The sequence below is a fragment of the Podarcis melisellensis genome (assembly GCF_964234715.1).
Source record: "Podarcis melisellensis genome assembly, chromosome: 2".
Lineage (NCBI taxonomy): Eukaryota > Metazoa > Chordata > Lepidosauria > Squamata > Lacertidae > Podarcis > Podarcis melisellensis.
Window position 1 is genome coordinate 32,556,731 of NC_138529.1, and position 23,696 is coordinate 32,580,426.

The 23,696-nt window shown below is 44.1% G+C and overlaps 4 protein-coding genes across 8 annotated transcripts in view; 3 read left to right on the forward strand and 1 right to left on the reverse strand.

Annotated features, from left to right (window-relative positions):
• The window catches only part of LOC309363321 (polycystin-1-like), a gene marked incomplete at its 3' end in the record, with an annotated part of 59,316 nt that extends 53,466 nt beyond the window's left edge, over positions 1 to 5,850 (forward strand). Inside the window, exons 38-42 of one of the 2 annotated variants that reach the window (XM_081899465.1) lie at positions 357 to 548; positions 2,248 to 2,402; positions 3,867 to 3,997; positions 4,568 to 4,727; positions 5,610 to 5,850. In XM_081899465.1, coding sequence (XP_081755591.1) covers positions 357 to 548; positions 2,248 to 2,402; positions 3,867 to 3,997; positions 4,568 to 4,727; positions 5,610 to 5,850 — 879 coding nt within the window. Of the gene's footprint in view, positions 1 to 356; positions 549 to 2,247; positions 2,403 to 3,866; positions 3,998 to 4,567; positions 4,728 to 5,609 lie in introns of those variants that run through there. The other variant, XR_014165302.1, reaches the window with a different exon arrangement.
• Positions 5,851 to 6,203: 353 nt separating this feature from the next.
• LOC309363423 (polycystin-1-like) lies at positions 6,204 to 13,474 on the forward strand. Its single transcript, XM_081899748.1, has 5 exons — positions 6,204 to 6,382; positions 7,432 to 7,719; positions 10,319 to 10,453; positions 10,577 to 10,894; positions 12,080 to 13,474. The coding sequence occupies exons 1-5, from the start codon at positions 6,272 to 6,274 to the stop codon at positions 12,797 to 12,799; spliced, it is 1,572 nt and encodes a 523-aa protein (XP_081755874.1). The 5' UTR covers positions 6,204 to 6,271; the 3' UTR covers positions 12,800 to 13,474.
• A 341-nt stretch (positions 13,475 to 13,815) lies between these two features.
• NAT9 (N-acetyltransferase 9) lies at positions 13,816 to 19,356 on the reverse strand. Of its 3 annotated transcripts, none has more exons than XM_081899925.1 (7): positions 19,231 to 19,356; positions 18,225 to 18,311; positions 17,041 to 17,150; positions 15,776 to 15,916; positions 15,200 to 15,259; positions 14,694 to 14,788; positions 13,816 to 14,588 (listed from the first exon to the last, which is right to left on the reverse strand). In XM_081899925.1, the coding sequence occupies exons 2-7, from the start codon at positions 18,299 to 18,301 to the stop codon at positions 14,442 to 14,444; spliced, it is 630 nt and encodes a 209-aa protein (XP_081756051.1). In that variant the 5' UTR covers positions 18,302 to 18,311; positions 19,231 to 19,356; the 3' UTR covers positions 13,816 to 14,441. The 3 variants fall into 3 exon arrangements, with proteins under 3 accessions (XP_081756051.1, XP_081756053.1, XP_081756052.1); XM_081899927.1 differs by lacking the exon at positions 19,231 to 19,356 and adding an exon at positions 19,205 to 19,225; XM_081899926.1 differs by lacking the exon at positions 19,231 to 19,356 and adding an exon at positions 19,001 to 19,195.
• Positions 19,357 to 19,516: 160 nt separating this feature from the next.
• Positions 19,517 to 23,696, forward strand: part of TMEM104 (transmembrane protein 104) — a 76,980-nt gene continuing 72,800 nt past the window's right edge. Inside the window, exons 1-2 of one of the 2 annotated variants that reach the window (XM_081899763.1) lie at positions 19,517 to 19,682; positions 23,060 to 23,163. In XM_081899763.1, coding sequence (XP_081755889.1) covers positions 23,119 to 23,163 — 45 coding nt within the window. In that variant the 5' untranslated portion in view covers positions 19,517 to 19,682; positions 23,060 to 23,118. The remainder of the gene's footprint in view (positions 19,683 to 23,059; positions 23,164 to 23,696) is intronic. The other variant, XM_081899762.1, reaches the window with a different exon arrangement.

The following is a 23,696-nucleotide window of genomic DNA, read 5'->3' on the forward strand; positions in this document are numbered from 1 at the left end:
TTACCTTCCCTCTAAACCAAAGTAAGGGCTATTTGTACAACAGGCCTGCTAATAAAAGGTTAGTGATTTAAAAAAAATAAATCAGCAAAAAGGCTGTCCATGAAGTATATTCTTGATCAGAGTCAAGAAGTGCCATGATATCAAGTCATAAGTCTAGAGAGAAGGCCAATGAAATCTTGGAATCCCTGGCATCTCCAGGGATTGAAAGACTCTTGGTAGGCGGAGGTTTGGGGTGCAACCCTGGCAAGCTGGCACCAATTAGTGTTGGCAGTGCTTAACTAAATGGGCTGACTTGGCAGAAGACAGTTTCCTCTGCCCCTCCAGCAATGCCTTTGAGAATATACCTGCTTTCTCAGGTGCTCTTTGGGGCTCTGCATGCCGCTCTCATCAGCAAGCCAGTGGAGAGCGAAGCTGAAGGGCTGGTGGAGAAGCCCTTGGTGAAGCAGATGCCCGAACGAGTTGGGAAGGTGCGCGTGCCCTGTGGTTATGGGCTGCTGCAGGCCAAGGAAGAGGCCAAGAAAGTCCGAGCTCTCAAAGGGTTGATGTGGGTAAGTGACTTCTTCCCTTGTGCAAAATGTTGGAATGGGTGGCTTGAGGAACCGCACAAATGATGGAGGTGGGAAAGAAGAATGATGCAATTGATAGAACATTCAGTTAGGCTCTAAGCAATGGGGCTCAATAATAATAATAATAATAATAATAATTAATAATTTATACCCCGCACATCTGGCTGGGCTTCCCCAGCCATTCTGGGCGGCTTCCAACAAAATATTAAAATACAGTAACGCATCAAACCTTAAAAGCTTCCCTAAACAGAACTGCCTTCAGATGTCTTCTAAAAGTCTGGTAGTTGTTGTTCTCTTTGATGTCTAGTGGGAGGGCGTTCCACAGGGCGGGTGCCACTACCGAGAAGGCCCTCTGCCTGGTTCCCTGTAACTTGGCTTCTCGCAGTGAGGGAACCGCCAGGAGGCCCTCGGTGCTGGACCTCAGTGTCCGGGTAGAACAATGGGGGTGGATACGCTATACTGGACCGAGGCCGCTCTAAGCAATGGAGCAATGAATAAAGATTGCTAGAGGAAGAAGATACCTAATGACACAGGAAGACCCCTCCTAGATCAGATCTAGTGCTGTATCCTGTTGTTTCAGTGGCCAGAGGTAGTGGCAATCAAGGTAAGAGGAGTGTGTTTGTGGGAGGGGGGTTATTGATTTGTTTTTGGTTTATTATGTATTTTGTGTTCTCAGTTTACATCAGGCTACAACCAAACAGTGGGCCTGGTCCCTGACCCACAAGCTGGTGATGAGCCGTGAATTAGAAAAAACGAGATTGCAAGTGTGAGGATATTCTTTGACCACTAGGTGTCAGAACAGATTTAAATTTCAACTTCATTGATAACGGCAGCTAAGGTTGGAGACCGATTATAATTTGAAGTTGAAAGTTAGGATGGCAGTGCACCAGTGATTCAAACAGGTATGCAGATTTCTTGTGGTGCCCCTAAGCTCTGCCAAACCAGTTTGACCAGAGATGATTAACAGGGCAAAAGAAATAACTGTCCATCTCAAGAGCAATCCTGGATGTCACTTGGCCTTTGCTAGCCTGGAGCCCTCCAGGTGTTTTGAACTACAACTCCCACTAGCCCTGGCATTACATAGGAATGCTGGTTAGGGCTGATGTGAGTTTGTAGCCGTAAACATCTGGAGGGCACCAGGCTGGCAAAGGCTGCTTTGATGTGTAGCACCTTCAACTCTCTGAAAAACGTTTGCCCAATAAGATTGTGGCATTGACCTAAACATTAGCGACTTGTCTTGCGCAGGGACAAGTTCATATGGGCTTCAGTGAAGTTAGTTATCCTGCTGCTGTTCTGGACTGGTTTTATAGGATAGGATATTCCATTCTATGGATAATTTCTGCCTGGCTGGATTTGAACTGATCTGACCAATATTGTTTTGTACTTTAAACGACACGGGAATCGAATTTAAGGGTGGCATAAAAGTGTTTTAAATAAATAATAATAAATAGTAATGCAACCTTAATCTTTTTGTTGTTGTCTCTCAGTGGTAGCGTTAGGTAGTAGGAAAGCATTACATCTTTCTATGTTCAAATTAAATAATAAACGCACATTAGCGATTGCTGGGGTTTTCGCCTCTTTGCAGTCTGGCTTTTGATCACTCTCTTATTGGCAGTACTTGACATCCCTGTTCATGCTCCATCACTTTTGTTGCTTTCTTCTCCCACCTCCTCCTCTCCAGAACTGCCTCACTCATATGCTATTCTTTCTGGTTGTGCTGACCATCAATTACCAGAGATGCTTCCATGACAGCAACGTCCACCTCCTGCATGCTGCTGTCAAACAGGCCATCTCTGTGACAAACGACAAAGGACTGAACTTCACTTCTGTGCGCAGGTGAGCTCTCCAGAGAGAGGGGATAAGGACAGAGGAGGCAGCTCACCATCTCTAGAGAAACATAATAAAAATTATATTTCAGGAAGACGCCACATGACCAAATAGTCAAATGTGTCAAAGGACAAGTAAGTTGTCTTTGAACAAAGCTGCAAATACAATCAGATGTGGCCCAACTGCTTCTGTCTGTGTCAGTCATTGTTGCCAGATGCTACATACAGTATATTCACACTAGAGCAGTTGTACTGTAGTGTGTGCTGTTTTTCCCCCAAAGTGCTTGAAGGCATTCTAACACAAAGCACCTTACATTTTTAAAAAGTTCTTCAAATTGTAAAAGTGCTACTAACACCCCCCCCCCACACACAAAACCCTTCTGCAAATGCATCCTGCAAGCTGAGATAAAATAGAAAAACAATGCAGCATTTCCATCTTCTTGTAGTCATAGGATCATAAGAGCTGAGGTGGCCTTGTCAGGCTGGCTAGTCCAAACCTTGCTCCGTTTGGGAAGACAGAGGATCCCTGAGAGATTTCTACCCAGCAAGTGCTTGAAGGCTCTCCAGCAAGGAAGGGTCACTGAATTCTTGACTGGAACGTTGCTGTAGTAGGCTGTTGCAGTAAAATCATTGTGTGGCACCCAAAAATGAGCATTCATTATCCATCTGGAAATTTTATGACACACTGTATTGAACATTGTCCATGCAAGTATTTCAGAATGATCACTCCTCTACCCCAGCTGTGTGTTGTTCTGGAGGTTCTTCTGACACCCTCCTGGGCCAGTTTTGTGGGGCATGGGGGAAATTCCCTTGCACATGGCTTCCATGGACAATGTTCATTAACAGATAGGTAGCCGTGTTGGTCTGCCATAGTCAAAACAAAATAAAAAAAATCCTTCCAGTAGCACCTTAAAGACCAACTAAGTTAGTTCTTGGTATGAGCTTTCGTGTGCATGCACACTTCTTCAGATACACTAAGTGACTCCTGCCCTAGTTATTTCACCCTGAGCCTTGTTCATGTTAAGACTTTCAGAGACCAGAGCAGCCTCAAATCCCTGATGGTTGAAGGCCAAGGGGAGTCCACAGGTTGCTCTCAGTGTTCCTCTGGGTCTTGTGGCGAATACCTCCTTGTAAAGGCAAACTGGAACTGGCTGGCTGCACCTACAGATGGATTCTTTAGTCCATTGATGGGTGAAATCATCATACAGGGGTGGCAAGAAATTTTATTTCCTATATAACAGTATGTGTTCAGTTGCAATCAGTTTATTTCGTCTCACCCGCATTTTTGTAGCAGGGATGGATTTTTTAAAAATGTATTTTTATTAAAGTTTTTCTTGATTTACAAAGGGATGGATTTCATTGTCAGAGAATTCTAGGATTGCAAAGGGATTCTTTACCGTGATTTGCTTTAAAAACAGGCCACTTGGTTGAAGAACTGCACTGGTCCTTTTTCTCTCCTTTGCTTATTTTGTAGCTACTCCGACACATTGGAATGGATTGACACAGTGCTACTGAAATACCTTTATGGCAACACAAAGCTGACAATAGTAGGAGTGCCTCAGCTGCAGCTACAAAGCTCCACCGCAAGCCAAATGATGGATCTAGGTGTGAATTCTTCTACAATCACCTTTTTCTCTTGGGTGGTAAAGTGACAAACAGGCAGTAAGAGATTGTGTCTGGCCAAAAGAAGAAAACAAATGAACGAACAAAATAACAAAGTTGGTTTTTAAAAAAATGTCAGGGTTGAGACTTCAGAAGAGCTAATGTAGTCAGGCTTGGTTTTATGGACACATTTGACAAACAATGAAAAGAGGAAATTGGGAACATCCAGGCGAAGCCCTAAAAATATGAAAGTGAGCTGGGATGCGGGGGGGGGGGGGGGAGGAAATGTAACCCGGATCTGAGAGAAGCCCCAAGGTGACATGTACTGTACATTAAACCTGAACTAGTGGGAGGGACTTTTGTGGGACTGCAATAAGGTTACCCCCAAACATATGCCAGGGGTTTAAAGGAGAAATAGGGTGACTATAGGTTGGGCTACTAAGTTGGAGAGTGTGAGCTTGTAGAAAATCACTTGTACATGTTGAAAGGCATAATATCTAGCAAGTGGCATCTGAGATTCTTTAAAATAATAATAAAAAAGCTTTGCCTGTACGTTTTTTCTGTGCCTCCTAGGACTTCCCCGGCCTGGAATTGCATCTCAGATATACCACTTCAGTACTGCCAGCCGCCCCTGTCCTCTGTGCCACCTGTCTGGGTCCAGATCAGAAGCTCCTAGGGATACAAATAAAAACGCATGCATGCCCCCTGACGCAACTGAGCACACTTCTATTAGGTATGAATTGATGTGGGGATGCTTACCTCTGGGTTTCTCCCTTGTAGTTCCTTCTTATTTCTCTTCTGAAGACCCATTCTCACAACCCCTATCAGCATGTGGCAGCTTTCAGTCTATCTGTGCTGCCACAGGTTGAACCAGTTGTGTGAATGCCAATGCCACACGTGGCTGTCTCTGTGGATTGGGCAGTTGTCATTTAAGAAGGCTGAGGAGGAGGAGAGACAGAGGTTGAAGATCCTTTGGATCCCCAGGGAAACAACAAAACCTGCAGGACCTGGACCTGGGTGTGGAGAGGGCATCTGAATGGGACACAGCCTAAGGATGTACTATGCATCTTGGGCCTGCCCATGAAAAGCAAGTCTAGAGTGAGAGACTAGGGTAATGTCCACTGTTTCCAGGAATTCTTCTCACTGTGAGACTTTTTTGGGTAAGCTGAGTTTGTTGGACTGAGAACCTGGAGGCTGAGAGGGAGGGTGTGTCAGAAGGAAAATGACTTGATATTGATTTTTATGTATTTGTATTAATGTAACATTTTGATATGTAACTGTGTGTTTTTGCAATCATTTAAGTTGTCCGTTGTTGCTTCAGATAATTTGTTGCTTTAAATAATTAATCATTAGTTTTGACCAAAGCTTTGCTTGCAAAGGTATGTTTAAAAAAAACACACCATTATACTAACTTTGTCATGTGTTCAGATCATTGCTTTAAAGTTTGACTATACTTTAGCTTGGATTGACTGTTTGTTCCAAGTGCAAGAATGTGGTAGAGGATGTTCCAAAGGGAATTAGAAAAGGCTACAGGAGAAAAGAGAAGGTTTACATTGCTCCCAAGGCATTCTGACACTCTTAAATTCATGTTCCTTCAATGTGGCTCTGTTGGCAGGTTTTGGATCTGGGGTCATGCAGGATTTTACCATGTGAATGATGGCTGCGCAAAGGAGCTTGGGAACACCTCTGCAGAAGCTCAGAGGATATTGCATGACCTACAAGCAAGCAACTGGGTTCACAAAAGGCAAGCTGCCCAAGACTTTTGTTTTTGTTTGAAACTCAAGTCTTCCAGTAGAAAGAAAATCAGTTCCCTGTGGGGCTTTTGCTCTTGCTTTGCAGGGGAAGGAGGTTGTTAGCTTGTTCTCAGGACTCAATTGAAAGCCGTGACACTTAACCAGGTCTGAAACTGGATCAAATGTGTCATGTGGACGTGTCCTAAGTGTAAAGTAGTGTGATATGTAGCATGCCTGACGTTAATGTTTATACTGTCATCTTCCCTTTGGGATGGTGGCGGTCAGGGAAAAAGCACTTCTCCCTCTCAGTTTCTGGACCCTGTCTGTCAAAACCCTTCAGGGGAGGGGAATCTAACCAATTTTATATTGCCATATTCCAAAATCCTATCTTTACCTGTTAGCGAAAAAACCATTTCTCTATAGCTTGTTCCTCAACTTGATATTCACAGATCTCTATCCTCTGCATCCTTTTCATGACAGGACTAAAGCTCTACTTGTCGAGTTCACTCAGTACAATGCTGATGTCAATCTGTATGTGACTTTGATGCTCCTGTTTGAGTTTCCGTCAGACAGGCCGGCAATTGCTTCAGTGTCCATATTCCCCTTCCCAATGTTAAAGTCAGGTGACAATGTGGACCTTCGCTTTGTCATGATGGTAGGTATCCTGCATTGAAAAGCACAGTCTGGGGCTACTTCTTGGTGCAAGGGAACTCAGTACGCAGTGTGGCTTGGCAAAAGTACATACACATCACATCTTCCTCTCCTGTAGGCTTGGGGTCGCTATTTATTTATTTTAATATATTTATTACATTTATATTATCTCCTTCCTTCAAGGAGGTCGGGGCAGTCAACAAGGTTTCCTCCTCCCACAACAACCCTGTGAGGTCGGTTAGGTTGAGAGAGATCACCTAGTGAGCTTTATGGCTGAGCAATTATTTGAACTTAAATCTCCCCAATCCTAGTATATCCCATTGACTACTATGTCACACATACTCATAGAACCGGGCCTTCAATACCTTCCAAACGAGTGTTTCCCAAACTTGGGTCCCCAGCTGTTTTTGGACTACAACTCCCATCATCCCTAACTAGCAGGACCAGTGGTCAGGGGTGGTGGGAACTGTAGTCCAAAAACAGCTGGAGCTCCAGGTTTGGGAAACTGTTCTAAACAAATACCTAATATATTCTATAGGTGTCCTACAAATCATACCTGATGGACACCAACCTTCTCTTTAAAATGGATTCCTCAGTCACTTTAGGCATAAAAAAGGATCTCAGAAGAAGATAAAAATCTTATGGGTAGGCTCATATGGGAGGAGGTGGTATCTCAGATAGCCTGGCACTAACCTTGTTAGGATTCAAAGTACCTCGTGTTAAGAACTTAATTCGTTCTGGAGGTCTGATCTTAACCTGAAACTGTTCTTAACCTGAAGCACCACTTTAGCTAATGGGGCCTCCTGCTGCCCCTGAGCGATTTCTGTTCTCACCCTGAAGCAAAGTTCTTAACCCGAGGTAATATTTCTGGGTTAGTGGAGTCTGTAACCTGAAGTGTATGTAACCTGAAGCATATGTAACCCGAGGTACCACTGTATTACTATACTTGATCCTGTCACTTTGGGCCATGACACCAACTTCCGGCTTATCTGGAGGGAAGGAATCCAACAATTTACCAAAAAAAACCCTGTGGCTTTTCCTTCTCTGCTACAGATATGCCTGCTTCTCTTCAGTGGAGGTTTTGTCCTACCAAAGCTGTCCTTCACACCTCCAGAAAAGCCAGCATGCCCATGGCAGAGCCACAGTCGCTTCCGGCTGCTCCTGGCCCTGATTTCCATCACTGTTGCTGCCTTGCACTTCACCAACAACCATTTAGCAAAGGCACGCTTGCTGCATTCCCAGAAGCACCGTCAGGCTTTCACCAGCTTTTACGAAGTGGCAGTGCTGGCTCGCATAGAAGCCATCCTCTGCGCCCTGCTGCTGACGATCACCATGCTGAAGGTGAGGAAGAGCAGAGGGGGAACAGAAATCTTCCCAAGGCCATCTCCATCCGGCACACACATGAATGCATACCCTACAACATTTTTGTGCCCCAAATTGGATGTCAGGAGGGGCGGTGCTCCTTCCGATCCAGTGCTCTGATGCTTGTCAGCAGGGTCATGCCAGAGCTGGCTTGCACCAGAGCGAGCGTCTTTTGGTCTGGCACTCTGAACTCGCACCAGAGGGCCAGGCCAATAACAGGACATTCTGGGATTCAAACAGAAGCTGGGATTGGCTTATGTGCATTCTTCCATTGCACACGATGACCTGGACCACAATCCCCACACAAATGGGGGTTGTCTGTATATTTTATGCTTGTTTTATGTACCTTATATTATTATTATCTTTAATAAATGATAATATCAATAAAATATTTTTAAAGTGGAAGTCAGGCAGAAAGCACCATAAAACAGCCAGCCAGCCAAAGTTAGTTTAGTTTGGAATGGGAGGAAGCCAATTCTTTGGGAGGAAGCCAATAGATATTCTAGAGCAGGCTGTTCCATGGCCGAGATGTGACAATAGAGGGACCTAGTTATGTGTTCCCATTAACCAAAAGTCAAAGGTTAATGACCAGCACTTTGAACATAGCCTGGAAATGAACCAGAGGTTGGTGAAGCTGATGAAAATGATCTGTATGTCATGACTGTCCTCTTTATTTCTCCCAGAGTTTAGAGACAATGTGCATATACACAAACTGTTAATAGCAATCTAAGGCAGCAACACACTGTTCTATCAGACCTGCTACTGCAAAACTAAATACAACCAATTTCTTTATTTCTAAATATGTGGGAGGGACCCCCCTCACAAACTGGTTTTAATATGGGGATTAAGCTGTCCCTGCTTATTGAGAATTGAATCTGCTCATTCACTACATAGCTCCACTTTGGGTTCTGTTTCCTCATACTGCGAAATGGAAAGTGTTATGTACTGAGTGAATAGGATGCAAAATGCAGCGGTCTGATTGGTCCTAGAACAATGCAGTAGTATGATTGGTCTGCAGGAGCCACTCAATCCGGCTCCAGATGGAAGTGAATCCACAACCTGATTGGCCTACAGGAGAATTTCGGAATTAGCCAATCATGTGCAGCCCATTGTGTAAATAATGTATATAAAGCAGATACTTTGAGGGGACATTCATTCCTCCTCACCACTATGAGCTGAATAAAGAGCATGCAATCCACTTGCGACTCAGAGTATATTTCAGAAAGTTGGGAGTTGGCTTTATATAGATAGACGAAATGGTTAATTTTCTCCCCCAAACCAGACAGACTGGTTGGCAACTCTGGCTGCAGTCCTGTAATGTAGAGCCTAATGTTGTCCCTTTTTTAGTCAGCAGGACAATCCCGGAAATAACTATTTCCAGGATGGTAGCCAGGAACATTGCAAGGTACTTAAAAGATTTCAGATACAGATCAACACAAATTAGCACATAACAATTTATAGCAATGGTTAGCCTCCCTGCAAGCAAAGTAAAAATATTGTTAATTAATAAATAAATAAAACAGGAAAAGGAAAAAGGAGATATAAAGCTCACTGCAGAGAGCTGAGAATTGGGCCCCAGAGGCCACCCACAAACAGTGCCATTGATTGCAGCCTTTGTTTGAATTTTGACACCTGAGCAAGCATGACCATGTATTTTCCCTTCACCGTGACACATCCTTCTCTCCTCTTGGCCACAACAACTTGGTTAACAATTTCAGAATACATCTTCCGTCTCTTATAAAAGAGAAGATTTATTAAAATGCCCCCCTTTGTGCATAGCAAAATGTCTGTTTTGGAAAGCACCGAGCCAGATCTATTAACAATCACAATGATGCATAGGTTCTTGTTAACGTGCCTCTTAAATGATGCTGTAATGACCTTATAATTGTCATTGAAGTTGCTACCGAGGGATAATCTTGGTGCCATTCCTTTCCATGTGCTGCCTAATGAATCTGCACAGGGAGACCCATCTGCTCCATCCAAGCTTGGATGTATTCGAATTAGAGCTTTGTTGCTGCCTCTTGTTTCCTTAATGAACAATGAAGGAACACACAGAGCAGATAAATAAAGGCTGCCCAAAGCTTCGGCTGTGAAGTCAGCAGGAAAGACAGTAGGGGAGCTGAGAATTTTTGTGGGTGGGAATTTCCAACAAACAGTATTGCTGTTTGTCCCAAAGAAGCCTTTATGTCCTTAAATTGAAGCAGCCAACTTCCTTAGGTCCTTCACATACACAAGAAACTCAGGTGGCTGTACCCACAATATTTTCACTCCTATCACTGATGTGACACTCAACATTTATATTCCAAACCAACAGCCAGGCCTTATTAGCTAAAACGACTTCTCTAGTTTTGAGAATCTTCCCTTTGAGGTTCTCATTTATTGGACTATGACACCAAGCTTCCCTTGACCGATGCTTATGGTTGTGATGATGGCTGCTGTTTGTTATCTTGATGTAGCCTTGCGATAATATTCCTTGGCTCTCTTCCTGTGATAAGGGAACAGAGAAAGTGTTCTCAACGGCTTCTTCCCTTCAAAGAGGCAAGTCTCTGAACTAGCTTCTTCTTCTTTTTCTTTTTAGATGGTGCAACAGCTGCGCTTTGTCCGGAGATGGTCTGTGTTTGGGAAAACCCTCCAGCATGCCTTGAGGGAGCTAGTGGCTATCAAACTCATCTTCCTTTTCTTCCTTCTCATCTGTGCCAAGTGTGGCTGTTTAGTAGGTTATAAAAAGAATGGGGTGAGGGTGAGAGAGAATGAGAAGTCAGTGCATGGGGAAATGATGCATGCTGTTCTAAGGTTTCATCTCCACAACCTTTTTCTTTTCTTCTTCATTGTTCAGGCCTTCTCTTCAACTGTGGAAGAGTTCAGGACACTCCTGTGTGCCTTTTCAGCTCTGCTTTCCACTCTCTGTGGGAAGATCACTTTCCTCCAGTCTTTGATGCAGGTTTCCCCTATCCTGGGGACAACATACATCCTAAGCTTTGGAGCTGGCATGCTCTGGATGGTGCAGAGCTTCCTTTGTGCCTCTGTCCTTAACAGTTACCGTACTGTCCATTCCGAGATCTACCATCCAGCTATTGAGCCTCAGGATTATGAGATGATTGAGTTTTTGGTGAAAAGGTTGAAGCTCTGGCTAGGACTCAGCAAAACCAAAGAGGTAAGTGAGATAAAACACCCAAAGCAATAGAGGTGGAGGGTGGGGAGAAAAGAAAGAAAGAGAAAAAGGGAATGGGGAATATAGCACTCTTCCGCACAGTCCTGTCTCAAGGGGAAGAGAATCATAGAATCATAGAGTTGGAAGAGACCGCAAGGGCCATCGAGTCCAACCCCCTGCCAAGCAGGAAACACCATCAGAGCACTCCTGACATATGGTTGTCAAGCCTCTGCTTAAAGACCTCCAAAGGAGACTCCACCACACTCCTTGGCAGCAAACTCCACTGTCGAACAGCTCTTACTGTCAGGAAGTTCTTCCTAATGTTTAGGTGGAATCTTCTTTCTTGTAGTTTGGATCCATTGCTCAGTGTCCGCTTCTCTGGAGCAGCAGAAAACAACCTTTCTCCCTCCTCTATGTGACATCCTTTTATATATTTGAACATGGCTATCATATCACCCCTTAACCTCCTCTTCTCCAGGCTAAACATGCCCAGCTCCCTTAGCCATTCCTCATAAGGTTTCCAGGACTTTGACCATTTTGGTTGCCCTCCTCTGGACACGTTCCAGTTTGTCAGTGTCCTTCTTGAACTGTGGTGCCCAGAACTGGACACAGTACTCCAGGTGAGGTCTGACCAGAGCAGAATACAGTGGCACTATTACTTCCCTTGATCTAGATGCTATACTCCTATTGAGGCAGCCCAGAATTGCATTGGCTTTTTTAGCTGCCACGTCACACTGTTGGCTCATATCAAGTTTGTGGTCAACCAAGACTCCTAGATCCATGTACTGCTGGAAAGTGAGAATGTGGCTGCTCTGTGGTGCTATTCTATGCTTGCTCTATCACCACTTACGATGTGGTGGTAACTTGCAATACAAGCCACATGAAGGCAGCTTAACAGGGTTGAACTATTAATGCATAACAGCTTCCCAGCTGTAAACAGCTGTTTACATAAATGTGATGACCATCTGAACGTCTCTTTTGTATGAGCTGTTCTCCTCTAAATAGACTTGAGTATGATAATCCTGTAAGCTTGATTTCAGAATCAGTTTTGAGAGACCTTTCTCTATACCTCACACCACAATCTATATAAAGAATGGCAGCCTAGCTTGTCCCCATGATGGCTGAATTAGTTTCCCCAGACAACAGGGAAAAGAGTTTGCAACAGATTTTGATCTCTTTGCCTTTCAGTTTCGCCACAAGGTGAAATTTGAAGGGATGGACTCCCTGATTTCCCACTCTTCTGGAAACTCCAAACCTTCTCGCCTTCCTTCTCCGGGCACCAACTTTCACTGTGCTACTGCAACCATTTCTTCCTTCAGCTCTGAAGAGCTGGTGCTTCCTGAGAGCCCCATCCCTGATCCTTGCAATGTAGACTTTTACCTGGAGCACCTGCCATCCGCAGTCAACGATCTCCTGGACGGCTTTGACAGGGTCCTAAAGCTGATGGAGGATGTGTGCCATCTTGAGACCAGCTTAGAGGAGACTCAGAGGAGAATTTGCAAGAAGAAGAAGAAGGGGCAGAAAAACCATCCCACGGAAAAGGTAGCAACACTTGCCTCAAGAACCAGCTTAGGGCTGCCGAGAACTTACAGCACCTTCTCAGAGTCTGCCTTAGCCAGGCTCAGAACTCACCATGTCAGGATTTCCAGCCGCAGTGCCACTGAAGGGGGCAAGCAGCACCCAGCGGATACCGTATCTCAGCAAAGCTCAACAGGATACAAGGTTCTGGTGGGCAACCCTCCAGCTTCAGGCCACATCTTCCGAAGCACTCTTCCCTGGCCGACCCATTTGTTCAAAAAGAGACCCAGGAGTGAGGAAGGGCAGGGATATCCCTGTTGCGACGTGCTTCAGAGACAGATCCCTTTAAAGAGGAGAGCATGGCAGACGGAAGGAACAGGTGACATATAGAAAACATCTGTGTGGGTTTAACTGAGCACAAGAGCTGCTACCTGTTTGTTTTCCCTCCTCGTGCTTCACTCACATAACGCAACTCACTGGAGAAGTAGGGTCCAGATTAACCTCCTTGCCTTTGCTATCTTTCAGGGTACTACAGATTGGGTGAACTCTGCCTAGAATGCCTTAAGTTTTCTGCACAGGTAAAATTAGAATTATAGTGGTGCGTGTAAAGTACTTTGTAGTGTATTACGTTATTTACAATCTAGCACAGTAGCTTTGTGCAATCCTACTGTATTTTTGTACTACTGTCTGGAATGAAATACCTACAAGGAAGGTACAGGCATGGGCAACCTCAGGACAAGGGCCCAAATGCAGCCTCCAAGCCTCTTTATCAGGCTTTTCAAACACTCTCCAAGCCACATCTTCCTTACCAACTCTCCACCCTCCTTGGCCCTGCTGCACTCCGGCGTATTTCTGCCTGACTGAAATGCATTCTTTAATGCCTCTTGCTTGTCTGGTTGGAGGGTGTGTGTGTGTCAGTATTCTATGGGACAGCCTAAGGGAGCAGAACTTCTAGCTAGCTACATTAAGCATTACATTCTTGAAGTTGCTGCAAAAATACATCTGTAGTCACAGCCTTTGAGAACTTGTCATGTCTGTATTAAAACAATACATACGTCCAACATACTATGCTTACTACCAAGTCCTTCATTAGCCTCTGAGGGCAGGAGCCAGCAGAAGCCTTGCACAAAGGGGCCTCCCCCCTTCTCTCCTTGACATTGGCTTGGGGTTTGGGGGCAAGGACTTCCAGAAAAGCATAGAGGAAGGGTTGTGCAGATGGAGAATTTGTAACAGCACAATGCAATCAGCATTTTTCATCAAGTTCCTGTAACTAGTTTCACATACGGGAGATAATCACATCACTGGTAATGAGCCCTTCACTGTAGGTTTACATCTCTTATACTTCTGCAAATGGTGGTGGTGGGGAACACACAGCAAGACCTGAGCCCAGAAAAGAAACTGGCAGCGAGAGAACAGAGTGTACACGTTTTATGTTTTCACATTTCATCTTAGTAAAGAGAAACATACAAACTTCCTGGTGTGTGCCAGTGAGAAAAGATCTGTCTCACTGAATAACTGAGAGGCTGTATGGGAGCCTGCAATGCTTTGAGATAAGCCCATTTAGTACTTTAGTTCAACCAAACATTAGCCACCTGTTTCTAGGACTGCTGCCGATTAACCCTTGGAATAAGAGTAGGTTGTAGTTTGTTTTTGGTAGAAACAGGCCCTAATCAAGGACCCTAGTAAGGCAATGATGCGACTGTCAGTTTGTAACAGAGGAGACAAGCTTAACTTTCCTGTCCCTTAGTAGCACTGCAGCCCAAACACATTCAGTTCGCTCTATATACATCACACTTTGTCATTTTCATCAATAGCAACCATTTCCCTAAGATGATAGTTTGTTCCAGTTGCAGTAGACATTACAAAAGTATGATGGGCAACAGCAAGTCAAGTTGAATGCTAACCCAGTAAAGAGCCTGCAGCATTTTCTACTCCAGCGGTTGGTCCCTAACACCATAGATCCAGGCCATGATGCAGTTTGGAGGCAGAGATCCCATGCTTCTGGAGTCCGTATAAAGAGAGCTAAGCCTCATTAGCTGTCACAAACTCGATTCTGCAGCTTCGTTACATTGTAAAATTGTTCATCCACGTGGCTGGTTTGCTCAAGAAGCCATTGCCTTTCTTGCTCATCCACAATCAGTCTGAGTGTTACTTCGTGGAAGACGACATTGACTCCCACCTAGAGAGTGCACAAGATAATAATCCAAGTTAACTTTAGGGTCTGCCACAAATACAGAGTCAACTAAAGATGGTTCTGCTACATGAGGAATACTTATTAGCACACCTCCTTGAAATGAATCCTTTTGAACATGCCAATACTGGCTTCATTTTCCAATCCAATTTTAGCTTCAAAGGTGTTTAGTCCCAGGCGAGTCATTCCTACAGGATAGAAGATTAGAAATAAGCTACTGTCTCTACTCTTGCCAATTTCATTTGGGAAGGTTGAGCACATGTTCTGCATGCAGTATGTCCCATTTTCTCTCCCTGACATCTCCAGGTAGGGTTGGAAATGTCTGAAACCCTTGAGAGCCACTGTTAGCAAGTGTTGATAATACTAAGTGAGACGAAGTGATGAGCTTACTCGGTATAAAGCAGCTTCCTATGTTTCTACTATTATAGGCGATTGAAGGCTCTGTGTTCCAAGCATAAGCAGAAAAGTAAACTCATTAGTGAGGTATCTTAAAACTCTGTGGCAGAATTTCAAAGTCTTTTGAATGGAAATCTTCTACCACTATTGATGTACACGGAGGTTAATCCAACACATTCCAACTTCACACCAGACACTCTTACCGTAGGACATCATGATCAGAGTGGCTTCCTTGCCAAATCCTCTGCCACGATAGCTGGCCTCTGAAAGAGAGGAGCAGGGGAGAATTAAGAACTGTATCTGTTTCCAGGTTCATCTAGAACAAAGGTGGGGAACCTTTGGCCAACAGGAGGGTCTAGAATTTGAAATGGGTATCTCTCATGCACCTTAGAATCTTCTTAAAGACCAGAAAGTACAATATATGCAGCCTTATTTATTTTCTTACAGAAAGATCAATCAGGCTAAAGGGATACAGGGATGGGTGAAGAAAAAAGAAGAAGAGGCTCCTTTCTTGCACATTTAGTAAGATTTAGGCTTCGTTTCTGAAAAATTCAGGACTGACAAAATACAATCCTGGCAGCTTGCATTGACTTACCAAGGAGTGACGCTAGGTCAGGTTGCAATAGTTGGGCCAGACATTTGTGCACAGGATGTTTGTTTATAACCTATTTTATTTTTTGTTGGCTTTGGTCACTTCTGCTGAAGAGACAATCTTTTGAAGTAACTTGCTAAAGGCTGAAATATTGATGGGCCCATAAATGACAGAAGTGTTAGGTTACCTGCAATCATGATTTCGATCTCTCCGAGTGTTGGATCTTCACTGTCTGTGAGGAACAAGTTCACATCGCCCACCATGCAGTCTTCCTCCGTGGTTGTCTGCTTAGACCACTTATCCGTGTCAAGCACTATGAATGTGCATTCTGGGGAATTTTTTTAAAAAAGAAGCAGGCCCAATGGAGAACATTTAAAACCATTTTAAATGAAACCAGGGTCAACTAATGCAGTAATTAATGGCAACCAGCACGTTGTATAAAAGTTTCCTCCTTGACTTGGAATGAGAGCTCTCTTGCTTCAGGCTGGGTGCAAAAGCCAATGCAACTCTTTTCCTGTCCCTCAAGCCCTTAGGAAAATACAGAACTCTGGGAAGAATTTAATCTCACCTAATGTCAATTTGGGTCAAACCAAATGGGCAAGTGTTTGGTGGGCCTATTCCGCTCCCCTTCGCAGGAAATAAAAAAAGGCCCATCTGGATTTTTATGTGGTAGCCATAAGTAAGAAGGGTGTTATAGTTCAGTTCTTGTGTACCTAACCACAGGTATTGGGCTAAAGAGCAGAACTTCCACAGCATCCAGAGGACATTGCATGGAAAGTTATCTAAGTGTGGATAACTATAGATACCATGTTTAGGTAGCTGGTATGTGATTCTTCATAGGGACGCAGGTGGCGCTGTGGGTTAAACCACAGAGCCTAGAGCTTGCCAATCAGAAGGTCAGCGGTTCGAATCCCCGCGACGGGGTGAGCTCCCGTTGCTTGGTCCCTGCTCCTGCCAACCTAGCAGTTTGAAAGCACGTCAAAGTGCAAGTAGATAATTGGTAGCACTCCGGCAGGAAGGTAAACGGCATTTCCGTCGCTGCTCTGGTTCGCCAGAAGCAGCTTAGTCATGCTGGCCACATGACGCTGGCTGTACGCTGGCTCCCTCGGCCAATAAAGTGAGATGAGCGCCGCAACCCCAGAGTCGTTCACGACTGGACCTAATGGTCAGGGGTCCCTTTACCTTTACCTATGTGATTCTAGGGTACTTGTGTATTCTGCGGTTTTGGCCCTGAGTACCTTCCAAGATTTAATTTTGCTCAGAATAAAGTTGCCATCTATTTCTACACAGTCCAAATTATCAGTATTAGTTATTACCATGTTGAACTGATCAGCAGCTGAAGTTTTAACATGAAAGAATCACTTTTATATGAATGGACCTTTAAATAAACTAGGAAACATATGTGCTCGCTACCCCCATCTTCAAATCCTGACAAATATTCAAAAATCTCACTGTCTGCATCTTCTCGCCAACTGCGCTGCATCTCATATTCCTGCTCAAGGCTTAATGGCTCTGATGCAGTCAGACGCTGCAGCTCTTCAGACTTCATCCACTCATGGTACCTGGTGAGAAAATCGAGAGAGGGAATATATTCCTCTTCGGAACATTGCCTACTATGTTCTGTTGGAATGGTAAACAAGATCTCCACCATGAACCCATTTGAGGCATGAAATGACTGGTCCAGGCAAACTAATACCAACATTCTATTTTATTTCTTCACAACATGAAATAGGCACCGCACAGACAGAAGACATTATTCTTAATGGCTGGGTTCACCAAGGTTTAACTCTCATTCCACTTGTATTTAGGCTGCTATTGAATGGGGGATGGGAGCTGCACCTGGAGATAATGTATTTAGGACAAAATACAACCTCTATTCCTGATCTTTACTGAGAGGGTGCCCCAGGCTTCCATATACACATATCTCTCATGTAGTAATGACAGATATATTACCAGTAAGCAATAAATATGTACATTTCTAATAATTCCCAAATATGTTGTTCTTACTGCTTACAAATGAGGTTTCCAAATGCCTGCAGAGTTAAAAATTAAGGCTGTAATCTTAATGCATACTAGTTTAGGAGTAAGCTTCACCAAACTCAGTGGAATGTACATCTCAGTAAACATGCACCAGACAGCAGTGATAAGTTCTTGGTAGTCTAGACAAGAGGTTACCATTACCATCATTCCCCAACCCCCACAAGCACAGATGATTTATTTTGCCCACCTGTGCATATTTCAGACCTGGACATACCTGCAGTTTTGTTATCTCAAAATGTAGGAGATGTTATCAAAAATATTCCTATGAACATATGTGAAAATTTGAACTTTTTAAAAAAGAAAAGTTAAAATCCCCCACGACGTTTGCATATATGCCCAATTAATATCAATAAACTGATCCATTAATACTTGCAGATCAGAGCAGTTACAGGTAACTTCAGTGCTTATGGCTCAAGCAGTTTATCTGTTTGTTCCACTTGGAATGCAAATTAACAAATACATATTACAAACACACATATATATAAAAATCTTTTGCAAAGAAATATGTAAAGATGACTTAACATTCCAGACCTCTAAAGTCAATGTCCCCCCCCCAAAAAAAAACCTGGAGATTTGGCAAAGTATCTGTTTCATACTTGGGTACATGAGCAGAGGTATATGGCACCAGGGTCACCCTCTTTCCCTGCAGTACAGTATTCTGGTTAATTCTCATAGCTCCAAGCCTGCAACAAACAAGATTATGTTAGTGATACACTTTTTCAAAATAAATGTTATTGGTTCAGTTTTGAAATAAGAATGAACAACAACAAATGAGAGGAAAATATAACGATGCTATACAGAGGAATCATACATATCAATTTTAATATACAATCGGTCCAATTATATACAATAAAGTGTAAGATACACAATTTAAAGGCCAGCTGCAATATATTTGTGTACATAAAATGTCGTTTACCATGGTTCATTTGTGAGTGATATAATCTGTAATTTGACCAAAATAATTACCGAGAGTATCTTGAAGCAGATGAACTGCAAGAAAACCCTACTTATTTAATATTTCTCTTTGCCCCACCCCCACTAGATATGGTACAATGTTTAATAACAAAGAAAAAAACTACAGTGGTAGTACAAGAATTATGAAGCAACTGCAAAGGAGGTCCGGACTACTTAGTCATGCAGCTATAAAGCATTTGCTACACTGTGATTGAAACACAGGATAATTACAGCAGTTCATAATTGACGTCCAGGATTCAGAAGTTAAAACAGGAGGATGAGGAGGTGGAGGTGGTTGAGTGTCCGGGTGCAACCACACCGACAGCATTCCCTGGAAATAAATTCCACAATTTTGCTTGCGCACTGCATGGAATTTATTCCATAACATTTATACACCACTTGAAGAAAACAAACAAACCTCAAAGCGAGTTACCAAAAAAAAAAAGGAATTAGACTTTGCATGTAACTTCTCCAGAGGCAACACTGAAGAGGCTTCAATCAGGGAGCCACTTTCGCAAGAGATCTTCCCCCACATACCACTCCTAATCTCCAGACAGGCAGCATTTGGCCGCAATCTACACCTGAACCAGAGAAAGACAGACAAGCTCCACTTTAAACCCACCCAAAGCCACGCAAGCGCCTATTTACCTCGCTCCTCTACCATCCCAACACAAGCCGCACGCACGCGCAGTGGCCAAACTCTCCTTCCCGGTCGCGCTACGGTAGCCGCCGAGTCTCAATCCGACCAGCGTCTTTCCCAACTAGCGACCGACGCATACAGACACACACCCCGCCCCCGTGGTCACGTGCCTTCAAGAGAAGGGACCAATCGGCGTAGAAAGCGATTCCAGAAGTCGTGGTCACGCGCGCGGAAAGCTCGGCTGTTGGCGGCTTTTTGCTTGGCGTAGAAGCGCTGTTTCCCTCCCTCCCCACTGCCCCGCCTACCCTCCCTCTGCGACTCTGCTTGCGCGCGTGCGCCGTCGGCGGGTTCCCCTTGCTCGCGCCGGTAATGAGGGAAAACGACGGTTGGGAGTTGCTGGGCCGGACGTTGCCGTGGAGCCGAGCGAGGAGCGCCGGCGTGGCGGGTAAAGAGGCTTGTTGTGAGGAGGTTTGTTTTGAGTGGGTGGCAGAACGGGCTCCGGTGGTGGCGGCGGGGCGAAGTTCTGTGTGGCGACAGAAGGGGAAGCGGGCTGGCGGCCTGAGGCGGGTCGGGGAAAGGGTTGTCGGGGAAGACGTGGCATTCCCGACGACGCTCCTTCCCGCGCGGCTCTCCGGAGGAGGCTTTTAAATAGGCGCAGGCTGTGTGTGACTGTTCCGCCTGTCTCTGGGCTGTTCCCCCCTGAAGGAGACCGCGCAGAGGACTACAGAAGTGCCTCCTCCGCTCGGCGTGAGCATCTTCCCAAACAGCGAGGAAGATCTGCTGCCTATCAGGTGCAGGCGGTGGTCACGCGGTTGTCTGTATCTGCTCGGAGACCCAGTACACGTGTGCGTGTGTGAATTCACAGACGCATATATGGGGAGAGGGAAATGTCCATGCAATTGCTTGTGGGTGCATCTCTCTCCATGGGCGTAGCCAGGATTTATGTTGTGGGGGTGGGTGGCAGGACACCCACCTGTCATCATCCTCTAGCAGATTTGGAATGAAATGTCCCAACAACCGTTGCTTTAAATTGCTTTCTTTTGACCCCAAGTGCTCAGGAAAAAAATCTGTCAAAATCTCCCTACAATTTCTACTTTGAGTATTTTTATTTTTTACTTTATGGGGGGAGGGGTAGCTGCATAGTGTACTGGTGAAGTAAGAAGCCTCTGAAGTAAAGCGGAAGCTGGTAGGTTCCTGTCTTTTTTCAGGATATGAAACACAGCCTTGTAAATAAGGCCACAAAAACTACTAACCTGCAGATGTTCTTATTAACCTACTAAGAGGCTAGTGAGGTGCTTTTCCAGGCTGGCTGTGGAGGAGGGGCAGCCCCTCCTATTAGCAGACTGATAATATGCAGAATGGTGAAGAAAGGATGGAGTGATTCATCTCCACTATGCTTACTTGCTACATTTCTTTGCTGATTGTGAAGGAAACATTCTTACTTCCTCTTTTGTTAGTATGGAAACCAATCCCCCTTCCCCACCCATTCACATGCCTTTATAGAGGTTCTGCTCACCTATGGCCTTTAGGCCAGTGAGTAAAAATACAAGTGGTATTCCACACCCCCCCCCCCAAACTATCTAAGTGGACAGTTACATCTGCGGATTTTACTTTGTCATTATATTTGAATCAGGCTTTCTGGCATGACACTGACTCCAAATATCATTCCTTAACATTTGCTTTGTCTGCTCCTTGTAGTCTTGTGCTTCAAATAACTGATGGAGCAATCCTAACCCCTTGCGAGGAGCAACAGAACAGCAGCTCAACCACTGCATCCCAAGCTTTACTGCTTATAGAGACTAGAATCAAAAGTGGTGGGTGGCCGGGGGGGGGGCTATAAAAGCTCCAGGCAGGCTCAGCAGAGTGCCCAAGAATTGAAACCTGCAGGGCTTTGGAACCAGAAGATTCCAAACTGCCAGGCCCTGCCTCAAAATGCCTCATTTCAGAGCTCTCTAATGGCTTATAGTGGTAGAATCACTGTTAGTAGCTTTCTATTTCTCAGGGTATAGCAGCGGAGGCTGGCAGGAGCTGGTGGAGGGTCCCCTCTACCTTATCCTCCTCTTCCTCCAGCAGCAGAGATTGAAAGGGTTAGGAGTACATTCTGAGTGTCTTCTGATAAGAGGCCCTCTTTATCGTATTTTCTGTTCACGGCAGTAATTGCATACATCCAATCTGAGTAGCCATAGAAAGTCCAGGTAAAACTTTCCTATGCCATGCACTAAGATGCAAACAGGAGTAGGAGCTAGGAAATTCAGGACAGAGTGGTTTCTTCAACAAAGAGCCCAGCCTCAGCCAAAGAAGGGGACTTGTAAGTAAATGATATGGGGTAAGAAAGCAGGGCCTTGGAAATCCTTGCTTTTTGTATTCAGGCACATGCAGTGCCTTCCATGGTACTTACACTTTGCCTGTAACTTTTTCTGGCACTCTGGTTCTCTTTTTGGTTCAGTGGAATTGCTAATGTGTTAGATAAGAATCTTAGTGCCAACTCATACAATACAGTATGGGTCGGTCCCCTCCATGTAAACACTTAGACATTTTCCAGCACGCACACTTGCATGAAGAAACTCATCACGTGGGGTAGCATGTTATGGATGGTGTTTTCCTCATTGTTGTAAAAGGTCTGTGTAGATTGTGAGGCTTTCCTGCCTATTTAAGCCTTGCTCCAGTAACATACTATAATTCTGTTTGGGTGGAGATTTTATTAGGGCCAATAAAAATGCCACAAAAAGTAAGCTTTCAAGTTCTGTTGCAGCTGCATTTGGAATAGCATGTACAGTTTGGGTTGCCTCACCACTTAAGCAATACAGTATTGTGGAGTTGGAAAAGGTTCAGAAAAGGGCAACCAAAATGATGAAGGCGATGGAGCACCTCTCGTATGAGGAAAGGTTGAAGCATTCAGGGCTTTTTAGTTTAGAGCAAAGGTAAGAGGCAACATGATAGGAGTTCTCCATGTCATACATAATTTTATATACTTCTAACACTAGAATTTGTGGACATCTACTGAAGCTGAATATTGGAGGATTCAGGACCGAGAAAAGAAAGTTACTCTCTACACAGCACATAGTTAAAGTATAGAATTCACTCCCACAGAAGGCACTGATGGCCCCCAACTTGGGTGGCTTTAAAAATGTTAAACAAATTCATGGAGGATAAGGCTGCCGGAAAGTTTTGAACCCCTATAACACAGCTTTCACCAACCTGGTGCTGTCCAAATATTTAGGCCATAACTCCTAGTACAAAATTTATGGAAGGCACCAGACTTAGCAGGCTTCCTTTCAACTAAGTCCCACTTGGGTCAGTTGCACTTTCAAATAGCTATGAATATGATTGTAACTGTAGCCTTCAAGTAAAACATCTAACAATTATATTTAATTGTTAGCAACCAATTGTCATGAATGCTTGTTCAGGAGATGTGTAAATTGTAAAGTAAGTGACTTAATTTAAATAAAAGATCTTAAATCTATTTTCCCCTTAGTGATTATAATCCATTCATTCTAAATGGAATTCCTTAAAGTGTGTTACTATATCATCTGGCTAGATTATATACTTTTAGAGTGACAGGAGAACCTTAGTTTTGATCCTTGTTTTTGATGTGGCTGGTATTTCACTAGATTCTCTAAAAGGCTTATGGCCTTTGGTGAGAATTATGCAATTTGCAATGCAAGTGAAGAATTCCGATTTCAAATTCAAACTAGCTGATTTGGGGGAATCTGTTTACTTTTCTTTCCAGAGAAGGTAGGCAACAATACTACTAGACTTGCATTAACGCACAGTGATGAACTGCAGTTACCGCTTGCTTTGTTGACTCCTGTAAACAACTGATAAAATTTCTTTCAGGTTAACAGTGGTTGGATCAAAAGGAACTGACATCTCTCTCGGACTGTTTCATCTTCAACATGGCTGGAGGCATTACTGATACAGGAGAGCTCTACTCACCTTACGTGAGTATTTAGCATTACTACAGTCTCTTGCAGCACAGTTATGCTCTGTATTTCCTGCTCCTGTTTCTTCATGGTCCCCCCCCCCAGTTCTTGTTTTGATTTTAAATTGTGATAGGCATTTTATATTTGTGTTACAAAACATTTGGAAAAAACTCAGGAAACTTTTCTAATACAAGACTTGCTTGCTCTTTTCACCCACACATGCTCTAAAAGCTTATCAGACTTGCGTTTTTAAACATGCTTTAATGCTTAGCAAACCTTGCCAAATACCCTCTACTGAGTCTCTAGTGAATATTCAAAGTATGTAAGTGCACTAAAGCTGCATCAGCGAATAAGGTTGCTTCAGCATACCGTATTTTTCGTCCCATAGGACGCACCTAGTTTTTTTGGGGGGAAATAAAGGGAATTTTTTTTTCCTTTATTCCCCCCCCCCCAAAAAAAAACAGGTCGAGGAAACCAAACCAGGTCGGGGAATAGCGGTATGGCAGCGCTCCGCATCCCCGCTGTCCCCTAGCTTGTGGGCCTGGCGTGCT